At 43.7% G+C, this 27173-nt stretch overlaps 1 protein-coding gene across 1 annotated transcript; it reads left to right on the top strand.

The window, feature by feature from the left end:
* Positions 1-27173, top strand: LOC141442475 (uncharacterized). Its single transcript, XM_074107489.1, has 11 exons — positions 1-452; positions 1236-1646; positions 5204-5390; positions 9342-9463; positions 10662-10810; positions 11764-11921; positions 12744-12927; positions 19873-20092; positions 23454-23705; positions 24504-24700; positions 25118-27173. Exons 2-10 carry the CDS (start codon positions 1388-1390, stop codon positions 24689-24691), a joined length of 1719 nt encoding a protein of 572 aa, XP_073963590.1. The 5' UTR covers positions 1-452; positions 1236-1387; the 3' UTR covers positions 24692-24700; positions 25118-27173.

The following is a 27173-nucleotide window of genomic DNA, read 5'->3' as shown; positions in this document are numbered from 1 at the left end:
CTTGGTGATCTTTATTTATCTTAGGTAGTTTATTTGAACAATGAAGCGACCCTGTCTTTTATATTATTTAGGATTCCTTGGTGATCTTTATTTATCTTAGGTAGTTTATCGACCTTTTAGCATTTGAGGCATTTTACATTCAAAGACTTAATCAAGTCCAGTATTGTCAAGTCTTAGCAATTAAATCACTTTACAAGCCGCCTCGTCCCACACGTTTCGCTGTCGTACAGAACAGTCGTTGTGCGTCGTTCATTGGAAATAGTTTAAATTTAGAATTCCCGTCGTCAGCCATACTTGGATGAAATGCTTTCAGTGCGTTTTTGCCGTGGACATTGACAGCAGTGTTTTGTTGTTTTTTTTTTGTGATTGGGTGCAGTTTTATATTGTTTGTTACCAAAGTCTATGTGTTGTAAATGCAATTATAAGTGTGTGTTTACATGCAATTGGAAAAGGTATTTTAAAAATTTTGATAAATGGTGTTGACATTTCCACTTTACTTCATTTAAAGAATTATTAATTGTGTTAAATTAAGCATTGGAAGGATTTTCATAAAAGTTTTACTTAAAAAAAAAATAGATCACGTTATTTAATTTTAGTTACTTCAATATTTTCTTGCAGGACATTTGAGTAATAAGGAAAGTTTTATATAAAAAAAATACGCTTTATCCAGTTCTCCTGCTACACCTAAACACAAACATCACGCCTGTATTCCCAAATGAGTTAGGCTGAGCACACGAAATGTTACCGCTTCGGAGTCACTTTGAGTAGTTTTAGGTTTAAAGTTTCACCTAAAGTACACCAAAGTACAAGTAGTAAGTAGTAAAGTAGTAAACCTAAAGTATAGAAAAAAATAGAAATAAAAACATTGAACATGTAACTATCCACTAAACATTTACAGGAAGTAGGTAACTCAAGGAAACTAGATATTTCTAGAATTCAATGAATCAAAAATTAAATTCGTTTTAGCCATATCGTGTGACATAATGTCTAATAGGCGTAAAGATAAGAATGATAACACCAACAAGCATCTAATTTCTATCTACATGACAATTCTAAGAGATTCTACGAAGGCTCTAGGCACCACATATGAGGCAAGCGCCTAACGTAAACAACAAACGTAAACGCTGTGACTCACAAAGCCGATGTTTCATTATCATATCACATCCACACGTTAACTTTAGTTGCACTCTGACACTCGCCACCGATCTACGCTTTTACAATTTCTCTCGTTACAGCCTATTGTCAGCGAATGACGTTATCGCGTTATTTTCCGGGAACAAAGAAATACAAGTGACGCTGAAAGGTCAGCCTGTTGATCGGGCCACGTGAATGCATACGTGAGGAGGACGATGCGGGCGTTCGTTCGCGTTAAAAATCCGATGCAAAAATGATTAAAAGGAACGGTGATAATGTATTTGCGATCGCAAGCAACAGCCCGTGTGCGGGGCGCGCCGTCTCGCTCTGGCCGGGGGGCGGCGGCACGCGGATCCCGCGCGCGACTCCGACAGCGGCCAGGATGGCACCGTCGGACACACACAACACCAAGGAGGCCAATATCGCGGCCTCAACTTACGTCGAAAAGTGGAAGAACCGATACGAGGAAGCTGAACGGAAACACAAATCCTGTCTACTAAAAGCAGAAAAAGGTGAGTTTTGTGTTTATTACTTAGTTACGACATCACCGCGCATGCCCAACTTTGACAGGTCTGTAAAAAAGAAAACATGAGTGGAAATCCTATTCGCGTATTTGTCGGATTATGACAGTGAATCAGATGATAACCTGTTGCATATGCATTACGTATTCTAAGTTACACGGTTATGTTCGTTTTAAGTTTGCACTTTTAAACAAAGAATCACTTTTGACACTTACATCGAAACTCGTAGATTTACTTATTATTTTATTGATCTGTCTTTTCTTTTGTCAGTTATTCAAGAAACTGCGCAATACATTAACAATGAATCACTTCGCAAACCTTTCTAGCATGACTTGAACCAACCTGTATTATATGGGTTAGAATGCAATTGTTGTTAAAAACTGGTTAATTTAATAACGAGATATATTTTTTAAGCACTTAACTATCGATATAGAATCTAGAACGATAAGTTAGCGCATCTCTATTTTGATTTTTTTAATGCCAAAATTTAACGAAATACTGTCAAACAAATTGTCAAATAAATCAAAAATTTTGTTTGACACGTTTGACAATAAACAAAGAAGTGACTTTGTATTGAGATATTATGAATAATCCGTAATTATTAAATGAATACTCGTTATTTAATGCATTTGACATAAATCAAACCACAGCATTGACTCTTTTTAACACGTAAGTTAATTTGCTACCTACCTTTTCTTTTCATGTTTATCACGATACTCGATACTCGTGATATCGACGAAGCTGGCGGAATACCTAATGGAATTTTTATCACGCGGTAATCTCTAGTAGTGCGTTTAAGGACAATTACTGCTTCATTATCGAGCCCACTTTTACTTACCAGTTTTAAAACAGTATCACTCCGTTAAGTTCTTTTGACCCACTTTTTTAAAGACCAAGGTGCGACTTATGTCTGCTTTACGACTTTAAAATGGCGTTGCGTGTTAAATTTATGTTTATGAGGATACTTTAGGTTCATGTTAAGTTTTCCTCGTTAACTTTATTTGGGTTAAGGATTTGTTATTATGGCAATTTATTATTTATTACCAAGGACCATTTTTCTTACTAACTTATCCCTTGAGACCATTATTATTTGGCTAGTAACATAACAATTTTACCTAACTTTTTACTAGTTTGCTAATGTTATTCGGAACTCGAAACAAAATATTAGTTTTCTTTTTCTTCCTCATTTTGACGGTTGAAAGCAGTGGTGGATTTATGTTTTTTAGGAGTGTAGGCCACTTTATATCCGCCGCCCTATGTAATGTTCTAAAATAATAATTTTCTCGAAATCTGCCGCCCCTAGGCCGCTGCCGCCCCTAAGCCGCGGCCTATACGGCCTATTGACAAATCCAGGACTGGTTGAAAGAAGTTGACTAAGCAACATTTTTTAAGATAGTGAGTTATATACATGTTTGGAATCAGTATATTTTTCTCTGTCGTTTGAGCTGTCTCCAAACTTTAACAAAAATGTTACTTAGTCAATTTCTCGTTTCAACCGTCAATTTGAATCTTCAGCAAATGAAGAATACCGAAGAGCCCCATCCCAAGCAACATTAACATTTTGATAGGTACTTCGTTTCAAGTCAGTCACCTCTAGAAGTAAGTCAAAATCAACGTCAATAATAATAAATCATTGATTTTGGATTAACTGACTAAATGAATACTTACTGTTAGTAAGTATTAAATGTTCTTGATGCTATAATGGTAAGTAGATTAAGGGGCTGTTTCACCATCCATTGATTAGTGTTAACTGACAGTTAAATGTGATGCCGTCTCTGTCTATTCGAACAAAACAAATAGAGACTGCATCACATTTAACCGTCAGTTAACACTAATCAATGGATGGTGAAACAGCCCCTAAATGAAAGAAATTTCAAGTACAATTGCTTTATTTAAAGTCCATTTCATTGCAGTATTTGTGAATGAAATTAAATCAGTAACTGACACCAGTTGACCTAGTCCCAAAGTAAGCAAAGATTTTGCTATGGGTAGGGTACTAGAACCTGCGAAGCAGACTCCCAATCCGCACTAACTAATGAGAGGAAGCAGTGGGACGTATATAGGCGTACTAGATAACAGATGAACATACTTAGGTAAATATATAGTACCTAGGCGACCAAGCTTTGCTCAGGATAAAACTCTATAATAAGCATTTTTCCCAGAGATAAGACCAAGCTAGATTGATTTCTCATCCCAAAAAACCCACATACCAAATTTTGTTGAAATTGTTAGAGCCATTTCTGAGATCTCCAAAATATATATTTATATACACACAAACACATATACAAGAATTGCTTGTTTAACGGTATTAGATTAGACACCCAAGACTGAAGAACAAACATTTATATTTTTCATACAAATATCTGCCCCAACCAGGAATCGAACCTGGGACCTCAAACTTCATAGTCAGATTCCCTAACCACTGCGCTATTCGGTTGTCAGTTTCATGTAACCAAAGCTTCTATTACTAATAACTATGGCCCAGAATCACTGTAAAATCCAAATTAAAAAAAACCACAATGACACACCTTCATTGTTTTCTTACGTTTGTCATTGTCATTAGGTTTCTAGCATTGATGTCTGGGGTAGTTGAGATGATGCAGTTGTAGTGATTGGACTTAAGGACACGCTAGAAAATTTATGTTATAAGAGACATTAGGACCTAAAATCATATTTCTTTCTTGCTCGTTTGAGACAAAAGTAAGCAAGAGAGTGATATGATTTTGTGTCCTACTTTTGTGCCATTTATTATATGTAATAGCCGTAATAGGTTTTAATTGCCAGTTTTTTTGGTGTCACTCAAAAATGAAACGTGTAGTCATGACTCTTAAGTCCAAAATTTAGTGCAGTGTTATTAGTGAGAACTTTTATGATTGTTATACACCATCAACAAGATAATGACATTTATAAGGAAGTTTTTTACAAGACATGCGAGGAGAGGTAGATTGTGCTGCAACAGTTCTGTTTTGATTTAGGGGCTGTTTCTTTTATTTTATCAAACACATACTAAAAAAAATATAATAATATATTGCAAAATAAAATATTATTAATCATAATCATAGTTTAACATCTGGTAGCATGATGAATGGTTGTGTTGCTCTGAGGATGATTTCTGGTTGAGTTCGAAACGCGTCAGTGTAGGGTGTTGGTGGTAATAGTTGGGTTTGTGTGAATTGTGTGTATTCTTGCAGTGTGGAGGTGAAGGGACTGCACTGCATGAATTTTTTGCATAGACATTATCGTAAGGTCGCGAGTGAGCAAAGTAATTGTTTATCCCACAAATATTATAAATGCGAAAGTTTGTAAGTCTGTTTGTTTGTAGCCTTTTTACTTCTAAACCGCTGAACTGATTTATGTAGATGAAATTCGTTTGATTATACATATACAGATAGTTTGAGTCCTGGGATAACGGGAAAGGACCTAGGATAGTTTCTATCCCGGAAAATTGCATAGTTCCCGCGGGATACGCGTACGGAATTGCGGGTTACAGGTAGTAGTTCAAATTACCACTTGTCAAGTTACCATACTCAACTGGCGTATGTTTTCAGCCAAGCGTGAACATGACGAGCTCCAGCGTCGCCACAACATCGTGCTGGAAGAGAGGATCCTCCTCCAGAGCGAGCTGTCAGAGCGAGAGAGGGAGCTGTCCAAGCTTCGTGCCGTCTCAGAGAAGCTGTTCCAGGAGTACCAGCAGCTCAGGAACCAGCATGAAGTGGACGCCGGGGTCATGCACAAGTTAGTACCATCCATGCTTGAAGGCTCTTTACGTCACACATTTTAGATAGGGGGTCTGGTGATTGGGGACTCAAGAGACATCTTAAAAGTGTGCTATGGGAGGCCGGGTGGCAGTGGCGGCGGACTAAAAGTGGGGCGGAAGGGGCTACAAGATCTCTTGATCAGGTTCTCAAAATGGGGCTCATTCCGCTTTGCCGTCCCGTCCAGGAGTATGAGCAGCTCAGGAACCAGCAAGGAGTGGATGCTGGGGCTAGGCACAAGTTAGTGCCATCCATGCTTAAACAATACCTAGATCATGTTACACATTTCAAACAATAGCTGGCATAGGGCAGACGCCATGGGAAGTTGAGTATGCAAAATATGTGGACCGCGTTGTGTGAATAGTTTTGAACTCATAAAGGCTTGCAATTATGATTCTGAATGTTGTGAGGAGATCCGGCATTTTTTCAGTACATTTACATGATGTATGTATGTATGTATGTAAATACTTTATTGTACATAAAACAGAAAAATAATACAAAAAGAAAACAACAAAACAAAAGAGTACAAAGGCGAACTTATCCCTAAAAGGGATCTTTTCAAGCTAACCTAAACAGGAAAGGAAAACTTAAAGATAGGCGAACAGTAATCTATGCACAGTGAGAAGAAAGGAATAGATAGAGGGTGATGTCTTAGGGGTTCATCATCATCATCATCATCATGTCAGCCGAAAGACATCCACTGCTGGACGTAGGCCTCCCCCAAGGCTCTCCACTCAGACCGGTCTTGTGCTTTCCGCATCCACCGCGATCCCGCGATCTTAACCAAGTCGTCGCTCCATCTTGTTGGAGGCCTACCGACAGCTCGTCTCCCGGTCCGCGGACGCCATTCGAGAACCTTCTGGCCCCATCGGCCATCCGTCCTGCGAGCAATGTGCCCCGCCCACTGCCACTTTAGTTTCGCAATTCTTCGGGGTCTTAGGGGCCTAAAAAAATGGACCACCGGACCTCCTGGCAACATTCAGGATCATAATTTGCAAGCTTTTCCGAGTTCAAAACTATTCACAGAATGCGTTCCTCACATTTTGCATGCTCAACTCCCTCCAGAACCCTCTCTAGCAGCCTACTCGTACGAGTTCCTTTCTTGCGGAACTTTTGGCGCATGCGCATGTTTAAACTTTCGAATCAGCTTGTAGCGCCAGTATTTCCGCCATTTCCGACTGGTACAACTTAGGGATCTTCAAAAAACCAGACTATTATTTTATCAAACAGCCAGCAACGCGCCCGTAATTCAACTTATGTTATGGGTCTCCATACGCAACCCGAGTGTTTGCAAACAAAGTGGGTCTGGTGATTCGCGCCCCAAGAAATACCTTAAAAGTGTGCTAAAAAAAACCTAACTAGAAAATGTGCCCAAAATAGAACCGGGCCGTTACATTTGATTTGGTTTCTATTCGGGAGATGAAAGACTACTAAAAAGTGTGCCAAAGGGGGTAAGGTTTGGACTTCAGCATTGTCACAATATCATCCTGGAGTACCGGAGTGTCGCGATCGTCGCGAGGTCCCAAAGGACCTCTTGGAGTCAAAAACCGCTAAAAACTTGTACCCAAAAACCGGTCCGGACGCGAGCGCTGTGGTCACACTCATCTCTTACCTCGCCTCGGGCCTCGTCTCGCGATTCATACACGAGTGTAAATGCGTCATCCAAGCTTCGCGTGATCGAGTTCGTATCGTGCCGTCCCTCTGTCACTTATACTATTTAATACGAGAGCGAGAGGGACGGCACGAAGTAGTTGCCCTGCTGGAACAGTATCCGAAGCTCAGGAACCGCATTGGCGTGCATTCAGACGATTCCAGGGTTGGCAGCTGGTAGTTTGCTGTGCAGCAGCCACCAGCCCCAGCGATGCCTATCCTCCTGTCTATTCAATACACGCCATAGGGAACCAGCAGAAGGCGCGTTTCAACCAGAGATAATTATACGAGGAATGTTTTTTTTTCATAAACCAATAGAAACGATCCATTCACCTCGCCTCGCTCAGCTGTTTCCACCAGAGCGGTGCTGTGTGAGGATAGGTAAATGAAGCGTTTCTATTGGTTCATGAATAACCTAACCAACAAAAAGTTGGAAAACCGCCAACATTGTCACTTCCAAGTTCAATATCTCTAAAACGGCTGAACCTATTTTGATAAAAATTAGAAAAGATTGAAAAAACTATCGCTAGAAAACCTGTTTTCAAGTAAAAAACCGCATTCAAATCGATTCAACCGTTTAAGAGCTACGGTGGCACAGACAGACACACAGCGGTCAAACTTGTAACACCCCTCTTTTTGCGTCAGGGGTTAAAAACATATTCCTCGCAACACATCCTCGCACATCTCTGGTGGAAACGCACCCTTAGGTGGATGCCGGGCATTGCCGGGGTCATGCACAAGTTAGTAGGTACTGTCTAGGCTTAAAGGATGGGTACTTAGATTACGTCACACATTTTAGACGAATGGGTCTGGTGATTCGTCGTAACTAGGACCGATACACAAAAAAATATTTACAAGGACAAACATGAACGCCTGTTTAAAAAATGCATACTGGAATCACCCTTTCGAATGAAGCTAAGTGCAAAATACGAAGTTCATATCTTGCCGTTCCGCAGATGCTTTATTATTTCATACGAGAGTGAGAGGGACGGAACGACACGAACTTTGATTTTCGATTTTCATAGTAACCCCCCAGACTAGCTTCTGTTGGACACAAATCTCGAGTCAAGCGTCTAAAATATTCCGAACTTAGAAGTCTAGCTTCTACAGGGGTCTTAGTCACATAACTGAGCTATTTTTGTTCTGCTTCTTTTTAAAAATATGACCACTGTTAATTTTTTTTTTAGACGGCACATTAAAAATGTTTATCTTAGAGATGTCAAATAAATCTCAAAAATTATATTAAGGCCCCCGCGTAGGTACCAAGATACCTATACACTGATTTAACAATTAAACTTTGAGGATCAATAATTGATTTAATTTTAAGTTTTTTGAAAATATTACAAAACAAAAGTAGCTTAGTTTCGTGAGTAGAATCGAACCTTGAATTTAAAGCCCCCATGCTCAGAGACACCTGTATAATATCGTCGATATAAATACATGAATTAAGTTTCTAATGTCTCTTTCGGAACCGGTTCCACTCTGTCTGTCAGCAACTTTCCACTTAAACAAATGAACTTATTTAATTGCGAAATTGTTGATTAATGGCATTTAAAAACTTGTTTTCAAATAGATCTGGGGAAGTTATTTAAATAAGTACAACTGATTCTGATGACTTCACCCAAATATAAAAAAAAAAAATCGAATAAATATTATTACAGCACCATTAAACTAATATTAAACCCAAAAGTCATCGGTCATTCACATTATGTGGGTAAAATAAGTTTAATCGATTTGTTAATACCATTTAAATTCAAATCTCAGCCCCTTTGCATGAAATTAACCAAACGCTAGAAAGCCATATGACACAACGTTATAGATTATGCGAAAAATTATAATTCTAAATTGAATTTCACTTCCGTCTAAAATTCGCAGTGCGAATGTCGCCTGGCTGACATGTCAACGCGTGTGCCTTTGCGAAATTTAAAAAAAAGTGGAAAGAAAATGGCGCGTGTATTGTAAATTTGGCGGGAAATTACGCAACAATATTGTTTGTGTTTTATTGCTGTAGGATTACTTATTTCCTATTCAAAATGTAAGTAGTAACTCTATAAGCAAATTACGAGCGAGAAGCGGTGGCCGGCAAAGCGCCAGGATCCAATTAATTCAGGATATAATATGCCAGTGCTGGTTATGTAAGGTTATGTACGGAGAACAAAGTGAAGAAAGAGGGAATGTTTGCCTCCTAGTTAAGTAGTTATGTAAGTTGGTTATCTGGATTGAACAAAGAATCCCCCATAGAGAATGCCATGGATAATAGAACGACTAATCTTGTTTATAGGGTGATGCAGCAGGCTGGCGAGTGGTACAAGCAGAACAAGCAGCTGAAACGGCGCAGCGCCGCCATACTGCACGCCTTGCCTACCGTCACAGACATCGACCTCACAGACTCTAATGACTCAGGTACCTTATTTACAAGATTTTCCTTCAGCTTACCCTGTTTATTTATTTGTTTGGGCCAAATCTTGGAAGCTAAATTTGACCCACTTCCCGCGGTCCGATTGACTTGAAATTTGGCGTACTTATGTGAATTTGGTGAGAATATAATAATCTGGTGGTCCTGCCAGGATCGTCTCCGCAGGAGGGAACTCCTCAATGGTTATTAGTACCAACTTGAAATTTGGTACGGACATGCAGTTTAGATAACAATGCACAGTCAACAAAAAGTACAGTCAGCAAAAAAGCTTTTATTAAAAATGTTTTTTTTTAACAGAAACTTATTTATAACTAAATTTGATGTAGACTTTCCATCCGTGAAACAGATGGGTGTAAATCCTCTCTAATTCGGATCTTAGACTATTAACTGGCCGAAAAATTGTTCGCAAAAATTTTGAGGAGCTACCGACTTTGTAGCGCTAATCAACGTGAATACTGGGAAAGGGGGTGAAAAGAGGATAAGGGCGAAGCGCTGCGGCTCAAGATAGGTTGGTTAGAACGCCCGTTTTCAGGTATTTTCTTCGTATTACTCAAATATATTATTTTAAAAATGCAACTTGTATACGCGATAGGAAACATCTAGTTTACTTATCATTCAAAAACTCATGATCTGCCGCGCAATATTTACGCCATACTAAGGGTTTTTTTGTTTTTTAGAGACAGCTTATGTTTTTTTTTATCGAATGAATTATAAGTATTTTCTACAGTGTATGATTTATTGAGTAAAGCTTCAAGTATCTTACATACGAGTTTAAAAACTAAAGCTTTACTAGTAATTAATTAAATTATACAGCTAGGGATAGAATCCTTACTTAATATTATAAATGTGAAAGTGTGTGTTTGAATCTTTGTATGTTTGTCAGTCTTTCACGTCGGAACGGAGCGACGGATTGAAGTGATTTTTTTCATAGAGATAGTTTATGGGCCAGAGAGTGACATAGTCTACTTTTTATCCCGGAAAAATGCACAGTTCCCGAGGGAACAGCGCGCGATAACCTAATTCCACGCGGACGAAGTCGCAGGTAAAAACTAGTTAATGCAATAAATGCGCTAAAAGCTCGGCGCGTCCTTAAACCATAACAAACAAACTTACATACGAACGGTGCAAGTTCAAAAAGCTTGAAACTTAACCTTTTCATTGACATTTATGTGAATCTTCTTCCAGCATCAGACGCGAGCACCAACGAGGAGGTGGAATTCCTGAAGCAGACAGTCGGCGAACTGAGCCGGCAGGTGGCGGCTCTGCAGACCGAGCTCAGCGCCGCCCGGCTCCAGGAGTTCGAGGCGCACGAGGCCTGCGCCACGCGCGCACAGGTCGGCTTTGGGGCTCCGCTAGGGACCATTATAGGGCCTGCCCCTTATGTTCAGTATTGAAGTTCAGAAAAATTGTATTCTGGATTTTTGTATTTAATTTTATGGGTTTCCCGTTAAGAAATCAGGTGGTTTCTTGGGTAAAAAATATATTGTTTTATTTGGTATGTCAGTTTGATTATTACAAATATTGGACACGTATTTTTTCTTTTGTCGAATGATGACGTCACGCCTTGCTAAATAGTATCGCACGGTGTGACATCGCGCGGAATTTTTACTGGCTGTATCTTCATAAAGTTTTTATTTAATTGGCAAGAGAAAAACTACGTGTATGATATTTTTAGGGTTTCGTAGCCAAAATGGCAAAAACCGAACCCTTATAAATAGTTTCTTCATGTCTGTCTATCTGTTTTCTCATGAAACCTTATGGTGTGGGGTATCGTTGGACAGGTCTTTTAAAAATCGCGGGGATGTGAAGACGTTTTTTCGATTCAGTGACCTGTTTGCGAAATATGCAAGTTTAAAGTCAAAAATTTCATTGAAGTCGTTTGCGTAGGTAGGTAGTGCTTCAAATTGATATTATATAAATTTGGAAAACTAAATCAAGGGTGGCGATTTAGCGACCACTTGCATTGAGTTGGAAACTGAACCTTATTAAATTCATTATACGGCACAATTTTCATTGTAATTATTGAATATACGACTAGCTTTGAAAATATTCTTTGTCAGGTAGCTGCTTTTATTCTATGGTAGTATGCTCCAATAAATGGGGGTTTATTATTTTTTGCTTTTCAGTTTTTTCGGCGATTTAATTTTTTTTGTTAAAAAGTTTTAATCTAACTGACGGACTAATTATATAATTATAGGAATCTAGCCTACTTATTCATGCATTTAATGTAAATTATACTACTTTTTTACAGTATTTCTTATTCCGTATATTTGCTTTTGCTTTACAGGAGTTAGATGTAGAGAGGGAGAAGACAGCAGCCTTGGAGAAAGAACTCCAGGAGTTGAAGAGCAACACGGAGCGACACACGCGCGTGTCCAAACTGCTCATGGACGAGCTGACGGCGCTCAAACACCACGCCGACAGGGACAGGGAGATGGCCGAGACGTGAGTCTGACTCGCTCTAACTTTCAAAGTCATAATAGACGGAGCGGCAAAAAATCTGGCCCTCAAATGTATACAATAGGTTATTTTGTATGTACCTCTATAAAATGCCATTTTTTTTCCACTGAGGTATATCTTTATTCAATTTAGGCTATAAGCTCGTATGAATGTAAAAAAAAATATATTGCCTAGCAGGAAACTCAATGAGTTTTTTTTAGAGATTCTCTAGGTATTTGGAAAGAGACTTATGATGTATTCATTAATTTTATAATACTCTTTATATTAGATATTAATGTGTTATGTTATTGACAATAGATTTGAATTTATTAATTGCTAGACAGTTACCCGCGACTCCGTCCGCGTTGTCTTCGTTTGTCGCTATCCTGCGGGAACTGCAATTTTCCGGGATAAAAACTATCCTATGTCCATCCCCGGGACTCAAACTTATTGTATACCGAATTTCATCTAAATCGCTTCAGCAATTTGGACGTCAAGAAGTAACAAACAAACAGACAGAAACATATTACGTACCTGGGCCGATCAACTTTTTTACCGACACTAATCAGTCCGCGACATTTTTGTAAGTGTAAGTGTAAGTTTGTGTTTTTACCATAATTTAATAGATGGTGTACATGAATACATGCCATCTTACGTAAGTTCAACCTATTAGACCGTGAAATATCTTGTTGGAAGTACGATTTTTTGGTAACGCCAGAGACAATTTTGGTAACGCAGGAGACGCCCAAAGTGTCGGTGAAATAGTTGATTGGCCCACCTACTTATATTTTTTAATATTATTATAATTTAATTTCATCAAAATTCCAGTTACAAGTCTGAGGCGCGGGATGCAAAGAAGCGCGTAAAGGTGCTGACACACCAGAGCACTCTGCTGATGGGCGAGCTGGAGCTGGACGAGCGGCTGGCGCTGCTGCTGGCCGAACTGGACAGTCTGAGGGACGCCTTGGACCAGCAGGAGGCCAGACACAGGGACACTGTTGAGGACCTACAGGTAAACACAGACGAGCGGCGGGCGCTGCTGCTGGCCGAACTGGACAGTCTGAGGGACGCCTTGGACCAGCAGGAGGCCAGACACAGGGACACTGTTGAGGACCTACAGGTAAACACAGACGAGCGGCGGGCGCTGCTGCTGGGGAACTGGACAGTCTGAGGGACGCCTTGGACCAGCAGGAGGCCAGACACAGGGACACTGTTGAGGACCTACAGGTAACAGACGAGCGGCGGGCGCTGCTGCTGGCCGAACTGGACAGTCTGAGGGACGCCTTGGACCAGCAGGAGGCCAGACACAGGGACACTGTTGAGGACCTACAGGTAACACAGACAAGCGGCGGGCGCTGCTGCTGGCCGAACTGGACAGTCTGAGGGACGCCTTGGACCAGCAGGAGGCCAGACACAGGGACACTGTTGAGGACCTACAGGTAACACAGACAAGCGGCTGGCGCTGCTGCTGGGGGAACTGGACAGTCTGAGGGACGCCTTGGACCAGCAGGAGGCCAGACACAGGGACACTGTTGAGGACCTACAGGTAACACAGACAAGCGGCTGGCGCTGCTGCTGGGAACTGGACAGTCTGAGGGACGCCTTGGACCAGCAGGAGGCCAGACACAGGGACACTGTTGAGGACCTACAGGTAACACAGACAAGCGGCTGGCGCTGCTGCTGGGGGAACTGGACAGTCTGAGGGACGCCTTGGACCAGCAGGAGGCCAGACACAGGGACACTGTTGAGGACCTACAGGTAACACAGACAAGCGGCTGGCGCTGCTGCTGGGGGAACTGGACAGTCTGAGGGACGCCTTGGACCAGCAGGAGGCCAGACACAGGGACACTGTTGAGGACCTACAGGTAACACAGACAAGCGGCTGGCGCTGCTGCTGGGGGAACTGGACAGTCTGAGGGACGCCTTGGACCAGCAGGAGGCCAGACACAGGGACACTATTGAGGACCTACAGGTAACACAGACAAGCGGCTGGCGCTGCTGCTGGGAACTGGACAGTCTGAGGGACGCCTTGGACCAGCAGGAGGCCAGACACAGGGACACTGTTGAGGACCTACAGGTAACACAGACAAGCGGCTGGCGCTGCTGCTGGGGAACTGGACAGTCTGAGGGACGCCTTGGACCAGCAGGAGGCCAGACACAGGGACACTGTTGAGGACCTACAGGTAACACAGACAAGCGGCTGGCGCTGCTGCTGGGGGAACTGGACAGTCTGAGGGACGCCTTGGACCAGCAGGAGGCCAGACACAGGGACACTGTTGAGGACCTACAGGTAACACAGACGAGCGGCGGGCGCTGCTGCTGGCCGAACTGGACAGTCTGAGGGACGCCTTGGACCAGCAGGAGGCCAGACACAGGGACACTGTTGAGGACCTACAGGTAACACAGACAAGCGGCTGGCGCTGCTGCTGGCCGAACTGGACAGTCTGAGGGACGCCTTGGACCAGCAGGAGGCCAGACACAGGGACACTGTTGAGGACCTACAGGTAACAGACGAGCGGCGGGCGCTGCTGCTGGGGGAACTGGACAGTCTGAGGGACGCCTTGGACCAGCAGGAGGCCAGACACAGGGACACTGTTGAGGACCTACAGGTAACACAGACAAGCGGCTGGCGCTGCTGCTGGGGGAACTGGACAGTCTGAGGGACGCCTTGGACCAGCAGGAGGCCAGACACAGGGACACTGTTGAGGACCTACAGGTAACACAGACAAGCGGCTGGCGCTGCTGCTGGCCGAACTGGACAGTCTGAGGGACGCCTTGGACCAGCAGGAGGCCAGACACAGGGACACTGTTGAGGACCTACAGGTAACACAGACAAGCGGCTGGCGCTGCTGCTGGCCGAACTGGACAGTCTGAGGGACGCCTTGGACCAGCAGGAGGCCAGACACAGGGACACTGTTGAGGACCTACAGGTAACACAGACAAGCGGCTGGCGCTGCTGCTGGCCGAACTGGACAGTCTGAGGGACGCCTTGGACCAGCAGGAGGCCAGACACAGGGACACTGTTGAGGACCTACAGGTAACACAGACAAGCGGCTGGCGCTGCTGCTGGGGAACTGGACAGTCTGAGGGACGCCTTGGACCAGCAGGAGGCCAGACACAGGGACACTGTTGAGGACCTACAGGTAACACAGACAAGCGGCTGGCGCTGCTGCTGGCCGAACTGGACAGTCTGAGGGACGCCTTGGGTCAGCAGGAGGCCAGACACAGGGACACTGTTGAGGACCTACAGGTAACACAGACAAGCGGCTGGCGCTGCTGCTGGCCGAACTGGACAGTCTGAGGGACGCCTTGGACCAGCAGGAGGCCAGACACAGGGACACTGTTGAGGACCTACAGGTAACACAGACAAGCGGCTGGCGCTGCTGCTGGGGGAACTGGACAGTCTGAGGGACGCCTTGGACCAGCAGGAGGCCAGACACAGGGACACTGTTGAGGACCTACAGGTAACACAGACAAGCGGCTGGCGCTGCTGCTGGGGGAACTGGACAGTCTGAGGGACGCCTTGGACCAGCAGGAGGCCAGACACAGGGACACTGTTGAGGACCTACAGGTAACACAGACAAGCGGCTGGCGCTGCTGCTGGGGAACTGGACAGTCTGAGGGACGCCTTGGACCAGCAGGAGGCCAGACACAGGGACACTGTTGAGGACCTACAGGTAACACAGACAAGCGGCTGGCGCTGCTGCTGGGGAACTGGACAGTCTGAGGGACGCCTTGGACCAGCAGGAGGCCAGACACAGGGACACTGTTGAGGACCTACAGGTAACACAGACAAGCGGCTGGCGCTGCTGCTGGGGAACTGGACAGTCTGAGGGACGCCTTGGACCAGCAGGAGGCCAGACACAGGGACACTGTTGAGGACCTACAGGTAACACAGACAAGCGGCTGGCGCTGCTGCTGGGGGAACTGGACAGTCTGAGGGACGCCTTGGACCAGCAGGAGGCCAGACACAGGGACACTGTTGAGGACCTACAGGTAACACAGACAAGCGGCTGGCGCTGCTGCTGGGGAACTGGACAGTCTGAGGGACGCCTTGGACCAGCAGGAGGCCAGACACAGGGACACTGTTGAGGACCTACAGGTAACACAGACAAGCGGCTGGCGCTGCTGCTGGGGAACTGGACAGTCTGAGGGACGCCTTGGACCAGCAGGAGGCCAGACACAGGGACACTGTTGAGGACCTACAGGTAACACAGACAAGCGGCTGGCGCTGCTGCTGGGGGAACTGGACAGTCTGAGGGACGCCTTGGACCAGCAGGAGGCCAGACACAGGGACACTGTTGAGGACCTACAGGTAACACAGACAAGCGGCTGGCGCTGCTGCTGGGGGAACTGGACAGTCTGAGGGACGCCTTGGACCAGCAGGAGGCCAGACACAGGGACACTGTTGAGGACCTACAGGTAACACAGACAAGCGGCTGGCGCTGCTGCTGGGAACTGGACAGTCTGAGGGACGCCTTGGACCAGCAGGAGGCCAGACACAGGGACACTGTTGAGGACCTACAGGTAACACAGACAAGCGGCTGGCGCTGCTGCTGGCCGAACTGGACAGTCTGAGGGACGCCTTGGACCAGCAGGAGGCCAGACACAGGGACACTGTTGAGGACCTACAGGTAACACAGACAAGCGGCTGGCGCTGCTGCTGGCCGAACTGGACAGTCTGAGGGACGCCTTGGGTCAGCAGGAGGCCAGACACAGGGACACTGTTGAGGACCTACAGGTAACACAGACAAGCGGCTGGCGCTGCTGCTGGGGGAACTGGACAGTCTGAGGGACGCCTTGGACCAGCAGGAGGCCAGACACAGGGACACTGTTGAGGACCTACAGGTAACACAGACAAGCGGCTGGCGCTGCTGCTGGGGGAACTGGACAGTCTGAGGGACGCCTTGGACCAGCAGGAGTCCAGACACAGGGACACTGTTGAGGACCTACAGGTAACACAGACAAGCGGCTGGCGCTGCTGCTGGCCGAACTGGACAGTCTGAGGGACGCCTTGGGTCAGCAGGAGGCCAGACACAGGGACACTGTTGAGGACCTACAGGTAACACAGACAAGCGGCTGGCGCTGCTGCTGGCCGAACTGGACAGTCTGAGGGACGCCTTGGGTCAGCAGGAGGCCAGACACAGGGACACTGTTGAGGACCTACAGGTAACACAGACAAGCGGCTGGCGCTGCTGCTGGCCGAACTGGACAGTCTGAGGGACGCCTTGGGTCAGCAGGAGGCCAGACACAGGGACACTGTTGAGGACCTACAGGTAACACAGACAAGCGGCTGGCGCTGCTGCTGGCCGAACTGGACAGTCTGAGGGACGCCTTGGACCAGCAGGAGGCCAGACACAGGGACACTGTTGAGGACCTACAGGTAACACAGACAAGCGGCTGGCGCTGCTGCTGGCCGAACTGGACAGTCTGAGGGACGCCTTGGGTCAGCAGGAGGCCAGACACAGGGACACTGTTGAGGACCTACAGGTAACACAGACAAGCGGCTGGCGCTGCTGCTGGCCGAACTGGACAGTCTGAGGGACGCCTTGGGTCAGCAGGAGGCCAGACACAGGGACACTGTTGAGGACCTACAGGTAACACAGACAAGCGGCTGGCGCTGCTGCTGGGGGAACTGGACAGTCTGAGGGACGCCTTGGACCAGCAGGAGGCCAGACACAGGGACACTGTTGAGGACCTACAGGTAACACAGACAAGCGGCTGGCGCTGCTGCTGGGGAACTGGACAGTCTGAGGGACGCCTTGGACCAGCAGGAGTCCAGACACAGGGACACTGTTGAGGACCTACAGGTAACACAGACAAGCGGCTGGCGCTGCTGCTGGCCGAACTGGACAGTCTGAGGGACGCCTTGGGTCAGCAGGAGGCCAGACACAGGGACACTGTTGAGGACCTACAGGTAACACAGACAAGCGGCTGGCGCTGCTGCTGGCCGAACTGGACAGTCTGAGGGACGCCTTGGACCAGCAGGAGGCCAGACACAGGGACACTGTTGAGGACCTACAGGTAACACAGACAAGCGGCTGGCGCTGCTGCTGGGGAACTGGACAGTCTGAGGGACGCCTTGGACCAGCAGGAGTCCAGACACAGGGACACTGTTGAGGACCTACAGGTAACACAGACAAGCGGCTGGCGCTGCTGCTGGGGGAACTGGACAGTCTGAGGGACGCCTTGGACCAGCAGGAGGCCAGACACAGGGACACTGTTGAGGACCTACAGGTAAACACAGACGAGCGGCGGGCGCTGCTGCTGGCCGAACTGGACAGTCTGAGGGACGCCTTGGACCAGCAGGAGGCCAGACACAGGGACACTGTTGAGGACCTACAGGTAACACAGACAAGCGGCTGGCGCTGCTGCTGGCCGAACTGGACAGTCTGAGGGACGCCTTGGGTCAGCAGGAGGCCAGACACAGGGACACTGTTGAGGACCTACAGGTAACACAGACAAGCGGCTGGCGCTGCTGCTGGCCGAACTGGACAGTCTGAGGGACGCCTTGGACCAGCAGGAGGCCAGACACAGGGACACTGTTGAGGACCTACAGGTACACACAGACGCACTTGACGACATTACATGTTCCGAATTGATTGACAGCCGAATGGCCAAGTGGTTAGAGAACCCTGACTACGAAGCTTGAGGTCCCGGATTCGATACCCGGCCAGGGCAGATTAGTATGAATAATACGAATGTTTGTTCTCGGGTCTTGGATGTTTAATATGTATTTAAGTATGTATTTATCTATATTAGTATGTTTATCCGTTGCCTAGTATCCATAGTACAAGCCTTGCTTAGTTTGGGACTAGGTCAATTGGTGTCAAGTGTCCCATGATATTTATTTTGTGGGACGTATATAGGCGAGGATTGAAGGTGCCCCTTTTTTCGCATTGCATTAATATGAATTCGCCAAACATTGAACTGTCATAATAATAAAAAACCATAACACTTGTTTAGCATAATAATGAATATGTATAATTTAAATGAGCATAACATGATTAACTATAACTTTAAATATCATACAATAAATTAACATAATTTTATCAAGTGAGGGAATAAGATGGACGAGTCAAAAACGACTCTGTTAGGTTAAGTTGTTAGGTTTTTTATGTAACAGCAGCATTTACACATAGTAGTTCAGTTTTCAGATCTAATTAAATAAATAAAACAATAGAAACAACCAACATTTATAATTATTTATTAATTCACATGCAAAGTAACGCTCTGCTTAGTAAATTTATGTCAAATCATCGTTATGCCACTTAACATTATGGGTATGCATTTATGCGAATTCGTGTTAGACGAATTATCGAGAGCGAAATAACGTTACGCCAATTTTAATTGAGAATTATTACGTTATTCGAATTAATATAGACTAAAGATTATGAAAGACAACAATATTTGTTGTGTCTGTGTTAGTTTTAAGTATGATTCGCTAACTGTATTTCTGTGGACATCTGTTATTCGGTAAAGTTTCACGGGATACCGGGAAATTTGGAGTTGTAGTAAACAATACAAAAGACTCCAAAAAACTAATCATAATTTGAGAGCTTTGTAGCGACGTCTCATGTCTGGGTGAGCGGTTAGTTCCGAAAGAGTGTGACGTCTGTCGACGAAACATAGATGTCGCTAGTGCTGCTGCTTAAGTAGCATAGTAGAAATAAGCAATCTGAGATATGTATGCATAGGAAAAACTCTTGTCTAAATTCCTGTCCAGCAGTGGTGTAGGGGTTATAGCACGCAGCACGGATTGCTGAGGACCTGGGTTCGATTCCCAGTGCTGGCCTCTTTTTCTGGTTTTTCTGTGAATCCATGTCTCAAGTTTGTATTTTCGATCTGTTATTGGCTTTCTGTTTAGTACCTAAGTCCTATTATAATGTACTGTATTGCTGATGATGCTCCAAATAAATAAAATAAGAGTTCGTAATAAAATGATGATTGTTTGCAGTTGAAACTAGCAGAAAAACATGAAGACACAGACATACTCCTATGGGAAGAGAAGATAAGGCTGGCGGAGGAAGATGCGCAGAAGGCGATAGCCCGGGCAGAAAGAGCCGAGAAGCTTCTAGAAGATAGGAGGCCGCAGAAGAGGGGGACCCTCATGTCCAGGATCAGCTACTTCGAGAATGGGGGGGAGGTCAAGGAGAAGAAGATTGTTGATGTTGTTGGTAAGCTCTGTTTTTGTTATTCGCAAATAGCGCTTTGCTTCGTCGAAAATTAAAAAAGATTAAAAGGTTTATTCTGTAATTGGGTCGCGAAAGTTTCTATAACATATCATTTTTTTATACTACCAGGGTTTTCGAAAATAATAAATCATTGCCGAGAAGAATGCGCCTCAAGAAATTTGGCACAAAGATATTTTTTCAAAACATATTTAAAATATATTACAAGTCTCTTAGGTGTGAAATCTAGCAAAAGAAAGTAAATTACGAAATATTTTGAGGCGTGTTCTTCTCGACAATGATGGTATTTCCGAAAGCGCTGGTTGTGTAAAGAAGTGACATGTGAAAGAGCCGTTTGCGGCATAAACGACTTGCAGAAAAAAAGTTTTGATTTTGATAAGCATTAATTTTTACTCAATGAGGGTTTGGAAGCTGATTTCTTAATCTCATTTAGTAGCAGTCATGGCAGTAGTGGTACAAATAAAAGAAATTGAAGTGAATGAAAAAAAAACGACAGTGTTTTTGTTGAAATTGAAGAGGTTTTTTTTTCCGGCGATAAAGCTCAACATTTTCAGCTTTATCGCTGAATGTCACGTGACCATATTTGACGTTGGATTAGAAACAAGCGTCGAGCGACTGCATATGGCCCCACCTTTCTTCTTCTCTTTTAAAATATCGCTTTTCTGTCCTAATTAATAGGACAACTTCGCCAGTGTCAAGGTAAACTCTCTGAGAGGGACGTTGTACGGTGATTGTAGTTTTTGCAACTTGATAGTAAAATTCCAGAAACCACGCGGAGACAACTTGCGCATTAAAAAATTGTCAGACACGAGAGCAATACAGAATTTTGTGATCACTGTTCACTGTTAAGGTTAATCGCCGCATAAAACACTATCAAAATTATACTTCAACTAGCCAAAGAAACAGAAATAGCAAAATTGGATATTGTCTACATCCGCCATGTTCGAATGCTACAAATACAATCGGCCCCACCTTTAGTTATTTATCCAATCACGAGCGCGACGCTAATGTCAAACGGCCGTCACGATACTAACGCCATCTAGCGGTATATCACCTGTCGGAAAACCCTCATTCACGGACGTGCACCAATAAGATGGGCAGAGGACAAGAGGCCGTATATCCTAACGTTTCTGACGCTTGCGGTCGCAATCGCAATTGTGTAGGTGGTAGGACCTTGTGCAAGGTCCGCCCGGATTGCTACCACCATCTTGCTCGCTAATCCTGCCGTGAAGCAGCAGTGCTTGCACTGTGTTTCGGCGTGGAGAGTAAGACAGCCGGTGAAATTACTGGCACCTGAGGTATCCCATCTTAGACCTCTAGGTTGGCAACGCATCTGCATTACCCCTGGTGTTGTAGATGTTTATGGGCCGTGGTGATCTCTTACCATCAGGAGAGCCACATGCTCGTTTGCCATCCACTGGGTATGTATTATAATACCGATAAACGAAAGACCGAATTTCACAAGACCTATGGACGGAAGGCCGAATATTAAAACGTCGAATGGATAAATGACCGAAAGTTTGAAATCCCGAAAGTACATTTGACCGGCAGCCTAAAACCCGAAGACTACAATCCCGAAGATCAAAATACCTACACTCGAAAGGTCGAAAACTCATAATGCCGAACAGTCATAATCACTACAAGTAAAATAATCGACAATCAATATATCGAAAATCAAAATACCGAAACTGCCGTTATACCAAAGACGAAACAAATATAGCAGGAAAAGATTTGTGCAAGCGAGCGAAGCGAGCGAAGCGAGCGAGCAAGACGGTTCGCAGCAGAAGCGACTCGGATAGGTTAGGTTCAGAAAGCTAAGGCGGGAACGAAGCGGAGCGGAGCGAAGCGTAGTTCCCGCCTTAGCCTTCGATGTTAGGTTTTTTTATAGCAGGCAAGATACTTAACTGCCACTAAGAAAGTAAGTTGGATAAGATTCAACAGCAAAGATCATTTGTGAAGCAATATTATCCGGGCTGCTATAAAAAAAACCCAACATCGAAGGCTAAGGCGGGAGCTACGCTCCGCTTCGCTCCCGCCTTGGCCTTCTGAACCTAACCTATCCAAATCGCTTTTGCCTCGAACCGTCTTGCTCGCTCGCTTCGCTCGCTCGCACATATCAAACTTTTTTTACTTTCGGGTTTTTGTACTTTCGGTATTTTGTACTTTCGATATTCTGAATTTCGATTTGTTAAGTGTCGATATTTCGACTGTAGGTAATATGATTTTTCGGTATTATAATACATACCCCATTTTCGGGATTTTGTACTTTCGGTCATTTAAAAATAGATATTTCGACCTTCGGTGTATCGGTTGTCGGTATTTTGCACATTCGGTATTCTGAATTTCGATGTGTTATGCGTCGACATTTCAACTGTAGGTATTATGATTTGTCGGTCTTATAATACATACCCCATCCAGTCTAATAAAAAAAAAACAAATGACAGATTTCGCATACAAACACTGTCATTTGATTCGCGAGTGTCAGAAACGATAGGCAACACGGCCTCTGGTTAAAGCCGCGGGTTCTGTTAGATACAGATACAGGCCGTTTTCAACCGAAGCAACTGGAGGTCTATGGGGGAGGCATGTCCAACAGTGGATGTCCTACGACAGACTAACAGCCTTATTCATAAAAAGTTAGAGCCTCCTTGAAGGCTCCTTGAAGGCCCGATGCTAAAAAACATGATTCATAAACGTCTGTTAGCGCTAATCAGTCGATCAAGGCTCTGCTAAAGTTAGAGGACCGTAGACCCTCCTTTATCTCCCTGCTAAGTCACAAAATGGCCGCCACAAGTTTGAACAGCTGACTTTGACAAAAGCAAAAAACCATACCGAAGATATTTTTAGTGAAGGGTGAAGTTACGCAAAGATTGAAAAAAAAACCAGGAAAATTTATTTTCAGGAATTTGTATTTAAAAATCCTCTAAAATTACTGCTACTTTACTACTTTACTAACAATAAATATGAGAAAAATAAAATTAGGATGATTAACATAATTACGGCTTTTTGCACTTAAACATAAACATGTGGATCGGAAATGGCGGGAAAACAAACATCTCGCTTTTTTTTCCTGCTAATTTGCTGTCACTGCTGTCAATTTTTTTTTAAATTATCGATGAGGCCATTTTTTTGTCTTTGATTTGTCAAGGTGGCCAACATAACGCGTCTAATCCGTCTATCAGCAGCTCAACAACTAGCAGACTGCTAGCAAGCGTTTATGAATCATACTTCTTGACAACCGTCTAACAAGCTTAATCAGTCTGCTAAGTAACAGACCGATCAAACCTCAATTAAGGATTTTTTATGAATAAGGCTGTAAGCAATTAACGTCATTGTTTCATTCCAGAACCAGCAGAAGCACCCCCATCCCCGCCCCCCCTCCGCGTGTGTCATCCCCGCCGCCCTCCCCCCCTCCGCCGTCGCCGGCCGCCCCCTCCCCCCCGCGCCCCGCCGCCGCCCGCGCTGCCGCCCCCGCCTCCGCCCCCGCCCCCGCCTCCGCCGCCGCCTCCGCCGGTGTTCACTGGGTGTGCGGTTGAAGACATGGCCAATATGCTCGCAAATAAGCAAGGGACGTTGAAGAAAACAAAGCAGAATGGCGGTGAGTGCAATATTTCGTTAAATAGCTTTAAAGAAGCAGTTTTTAATGTTTGTTACCTCGGAACTCCGTTATTTATGAAACGATTGGCATAATTGTCTTTTTTGTTTGAGATTGAAATTTTTTAATTTTTTTCTGACGGGAGTTGTGGAGGTCAAGAGCGGGAGGCCTTTGCCTAGCAGAGAGACACTAGAGGTTACTACAAAATAGAATCCTGTATCTGTAAGAACTATATGTAATCCTGAAGAAACGTGTATATGTATAACTATATAATGTGTCTTTATACATGTTTTTTTATGATTTATGGTTTTGCAAAAAAAATACTTCCTGTCAAGTTTTTGCGGCACGTGTTAGTATTCACTGCCACTACTTCCACAGGTGCCACCGACGCACATATGCGTTCAAGATTAATGAATAATTATGACAGCGGCACTGGGTGAAGTTACGAAAACGCATATATGCGTCGGTGGCCTTATTCTTGGCAATGATGCGCTTTTCGAAATCGCAACTAGTACAAAAACAAGAGGCTTGTAATAAAGCCCTTTTACATATCTCTTTCTCATAATATAATATAACATTAAAGTAGGATGTCATTGTGTTCCGGCTACCAATATCAACGTAGGAGGTCCACCAACAAGATGGACGGATGGCCTGGTTAAAGTCGCGGGTTCACGGTGGATGCAGGCCGCTTCCAACTGAAGCAACTGGAGGTCTATAGGGGAGGCCTATGTCCGACACGACAGTGGATGTCCTACGGCTGAGATGATGATGATGATGATGATGACGACATTGTTTTTTCAGGAGGCGCCATAGACGCGATAGTAGACCAAATAAAAGGCGGCAAGTTCCACCTCAAGCCGCGAGAGCAGAACTTCCTCGAGAAGAAACCCAAGGACGAACAACCGGAGGCGGTCAAGGAGATGCTCGCGATACTCGGCACGCTGCGCAAGCGCCGGCCCGCCAGGCCGAGTGTCACCGACGACGCGTGACCGAGCGAGGTGAGGGTTTCAAATATACATACTAATATTATAAATGCGAAAGTGTGTGTGTATGTTTAGTCTTTCAGTTCGTCAAACTGACACGTCGCTGATGGTCGTGCCCGTCTTGATAAGCCTTTGCGGAGATGTTGACGACTCCAATATTCTGTAGTTCTCAAACTACGTCGCGACGCCCCGGTGTAGCTTAGAGACTGCTAGTGCTAGAAAGATAAGTAATTTTGCTCGAGTAATATTGTATTAACCACACCGTTAAAGTGGTAAAGTTGTAAAAGGTTGCCTGGAAGAGATCACTCTGAAGCGATAAGGCTTATTTCTTACCTTATATATTTTCTCCATGTTCCTGTTTTCTGTCTGTTTTTTATATTGTGTCCAATAAATAGTCATGAATTGTATCTGATTTATTTAATTTTGTTACAGGAAAGCGAAAGAAGTTGTTATTATTAATTAATGTTACCTAGCATAACCATAGCCTAAAGTCTTCCAGACACCACTGCTTGTCAATTACTACACATATTGTTATAATATTAGCCATGACTAGACCATAGTACAGTCAGCGATGAAGCCAAAGTGGTTCAAAATATTTATACACCAATTTGACTTTGTCCCGCTCTTGCGTATTGTTTCAAATACTTCGACGTTTTTGACTATATTGCAACACCCATTTTCACGATAGATATGAAAAAGAAATTGACAAAGTACTCTTTATATTAAAAAAAAGTCCTAATTTATTGACTGGTTTATCAACGTCTTGACCATGGACTTAGCCGGAATGCTGCTCAGAAGTTTCGTTACCATAAAGACGAGGAATACGGACATCTTTTGCAAAAAGCATAGTTTAAAGAAAAAAAAATCGTTGGAGCGATATTTACTAGTTTTTATTGTGACGTATTTAAGGCATATAAATATGAAATTATGAAAATATCTATTACCTTATTAAAATAATCTAAAGCGAAGCCAACGAGACGAGATATACTTCATCTTTGTCTGATTCGCCATTATTACTATTTCGCTCCCTTTCGACAGAAAGACACATCAAAGAAAGAAAGAAAGAGACATGAGACATCATGAGATAATTTATCTCGTCTTGTTGGCTTTGCTTAAGCATGATTTGATTATTGTAATGTTTTGAGTTTACCAGCTCATTTTGTCACAACTAAGAAAGGTATGATTGAACTATTAGTTTTATTTATTTAACTACCAACAAATGACAAACTTTATACATATAGTAGATATTTATATTAGATATGACTTGAGTGTGACTATGAAGTGGAAACAAAAGGAGGGCATCACTTTCTTCGTAGATAAATGTCACTTGAAATACTCGTTATATGCTTGAATTGGACGATCATTATTGGTAAATCATCGATGATTGATAATAAATTATTAGACCCTCACCTCAGCTAAAATAAAATATTATTGCACTTGGTTCAGCTGACCTTTAATAAATAAGGCGATGATTGTGCAGTTTTTACTTTCCATCAAAATAATATAGAATACGTTGGAAACGTTCTCATATCATCACTATTTTTATAAAAACTCCTACCTCAATCTATCATTTTTCTGAGTGAACATTTACTGTATTTCAAGGGGCAATTTTGCTGATGTATTGTTTGTTTGTTTACAAAAAGGAAATACAAAAAGATTTCGGAATGATTTATTGATTTGAGATTCGAGTTTTTTTTTAACGGTTTTTTGAGTAGAGACGATATCCGATTTGTACAGTTGAGGTAAAGACGTAGCACCTTGTCTAAAGTCAAATGGTGTGCCAAAATGCTGCCAGTATGAGTGTTGCCATTAGGATAAACCGTATTTATTCCAATTTTTGATAGACTTTGACTTTTTATTAATTTTAGTCTGAATATTTTAAACTTTTGGACTGTTAAGACATTTGAATTACGCATTTAACCGATATGTCGGTTGTACAACATTCTGAACTTTAATGCTTTTCGTTAAAGTTACATTTAGCTTGCATTTTATATACTTTCCTTACCATAAAGTAGCATAGCATAAGTTTGAAATTATCTAAATATTCCTAAACTATTTTTGTGACATTTATTTATAAATTATTTATAACTGTTACTATTGTGTAAAAAATTCAAGACAAGATTTATTTAAGTAATTTAGTTTGTTACGATGACGACAAACGACAACATCCACGCAAATAAAACATGTGTTTGCTTCATCACCAAAATTAAAATGTATAGGGTGAATCGTCAATAACTGGCCACCTTACACTAAAAATGAATTCTAGACACCTATTAAACAGTTCATTTTTAGTATAAATAAGGTGTCAATTACTGGCCACCCTTCAATCACTGGCCACCTTATAATAAAATGAGTTCTGGTTACCTTTATATAGAATTATTTTTTAGTATAAGGTGGCCAGTATTCTCGATTTACCCTACAGTCGGTACTATAATATGTATCCAAATTTTAACCCCCGACGCAAAAAGAGGGCGGTGTTATAAGTCTG

The sequence above is a fragment of the Choristoneura fumiferana genome, chromosome 25, assembly GCF_025370935.1.
Source record: "Choristoneura fumiferana chromosome 25, NRCan_CFum_1, whole genome shotgun sequence".
NCBI classification, from domain to species: domain Eukaryota; kingdom Metazoa; phylum Arthropoda; class Insecta; order Lepidoptera; family Tortricidae; genus Choristoneura; species Choristoneura fumiferana.
The sequence above is the reverse complement of the archived record's forward strand: the minus strand, read 5'-3'. Positions and strand labels throughout refer to the sequence as shown.

Excerpts from the sequence above, each read along its gene's own strand:
- LOC141442475 (XM_074107489.1), top strand. The coding sequence starts at position 1,388 with ATGATTAAAAGGAACGGTGATAATGTATTTGCGATCGCAAGCAACAGC. Across the intron at positions 5,391-9,341 it reads GACGCCGGGGTCATGCACAA|GGTGATGCAGCAGGCTGGCG; the intron begins GTTAGTACCATC and ends TCTTGTTTATAG. Across the intron at positions 11,922-12,743 it reads GACAGGGAGATGGCCGAGAC|TTACAAGTCTGAGGCGCGGG; the intron begins GTGAGTCTGACT and ends TCAAAATTCCAG.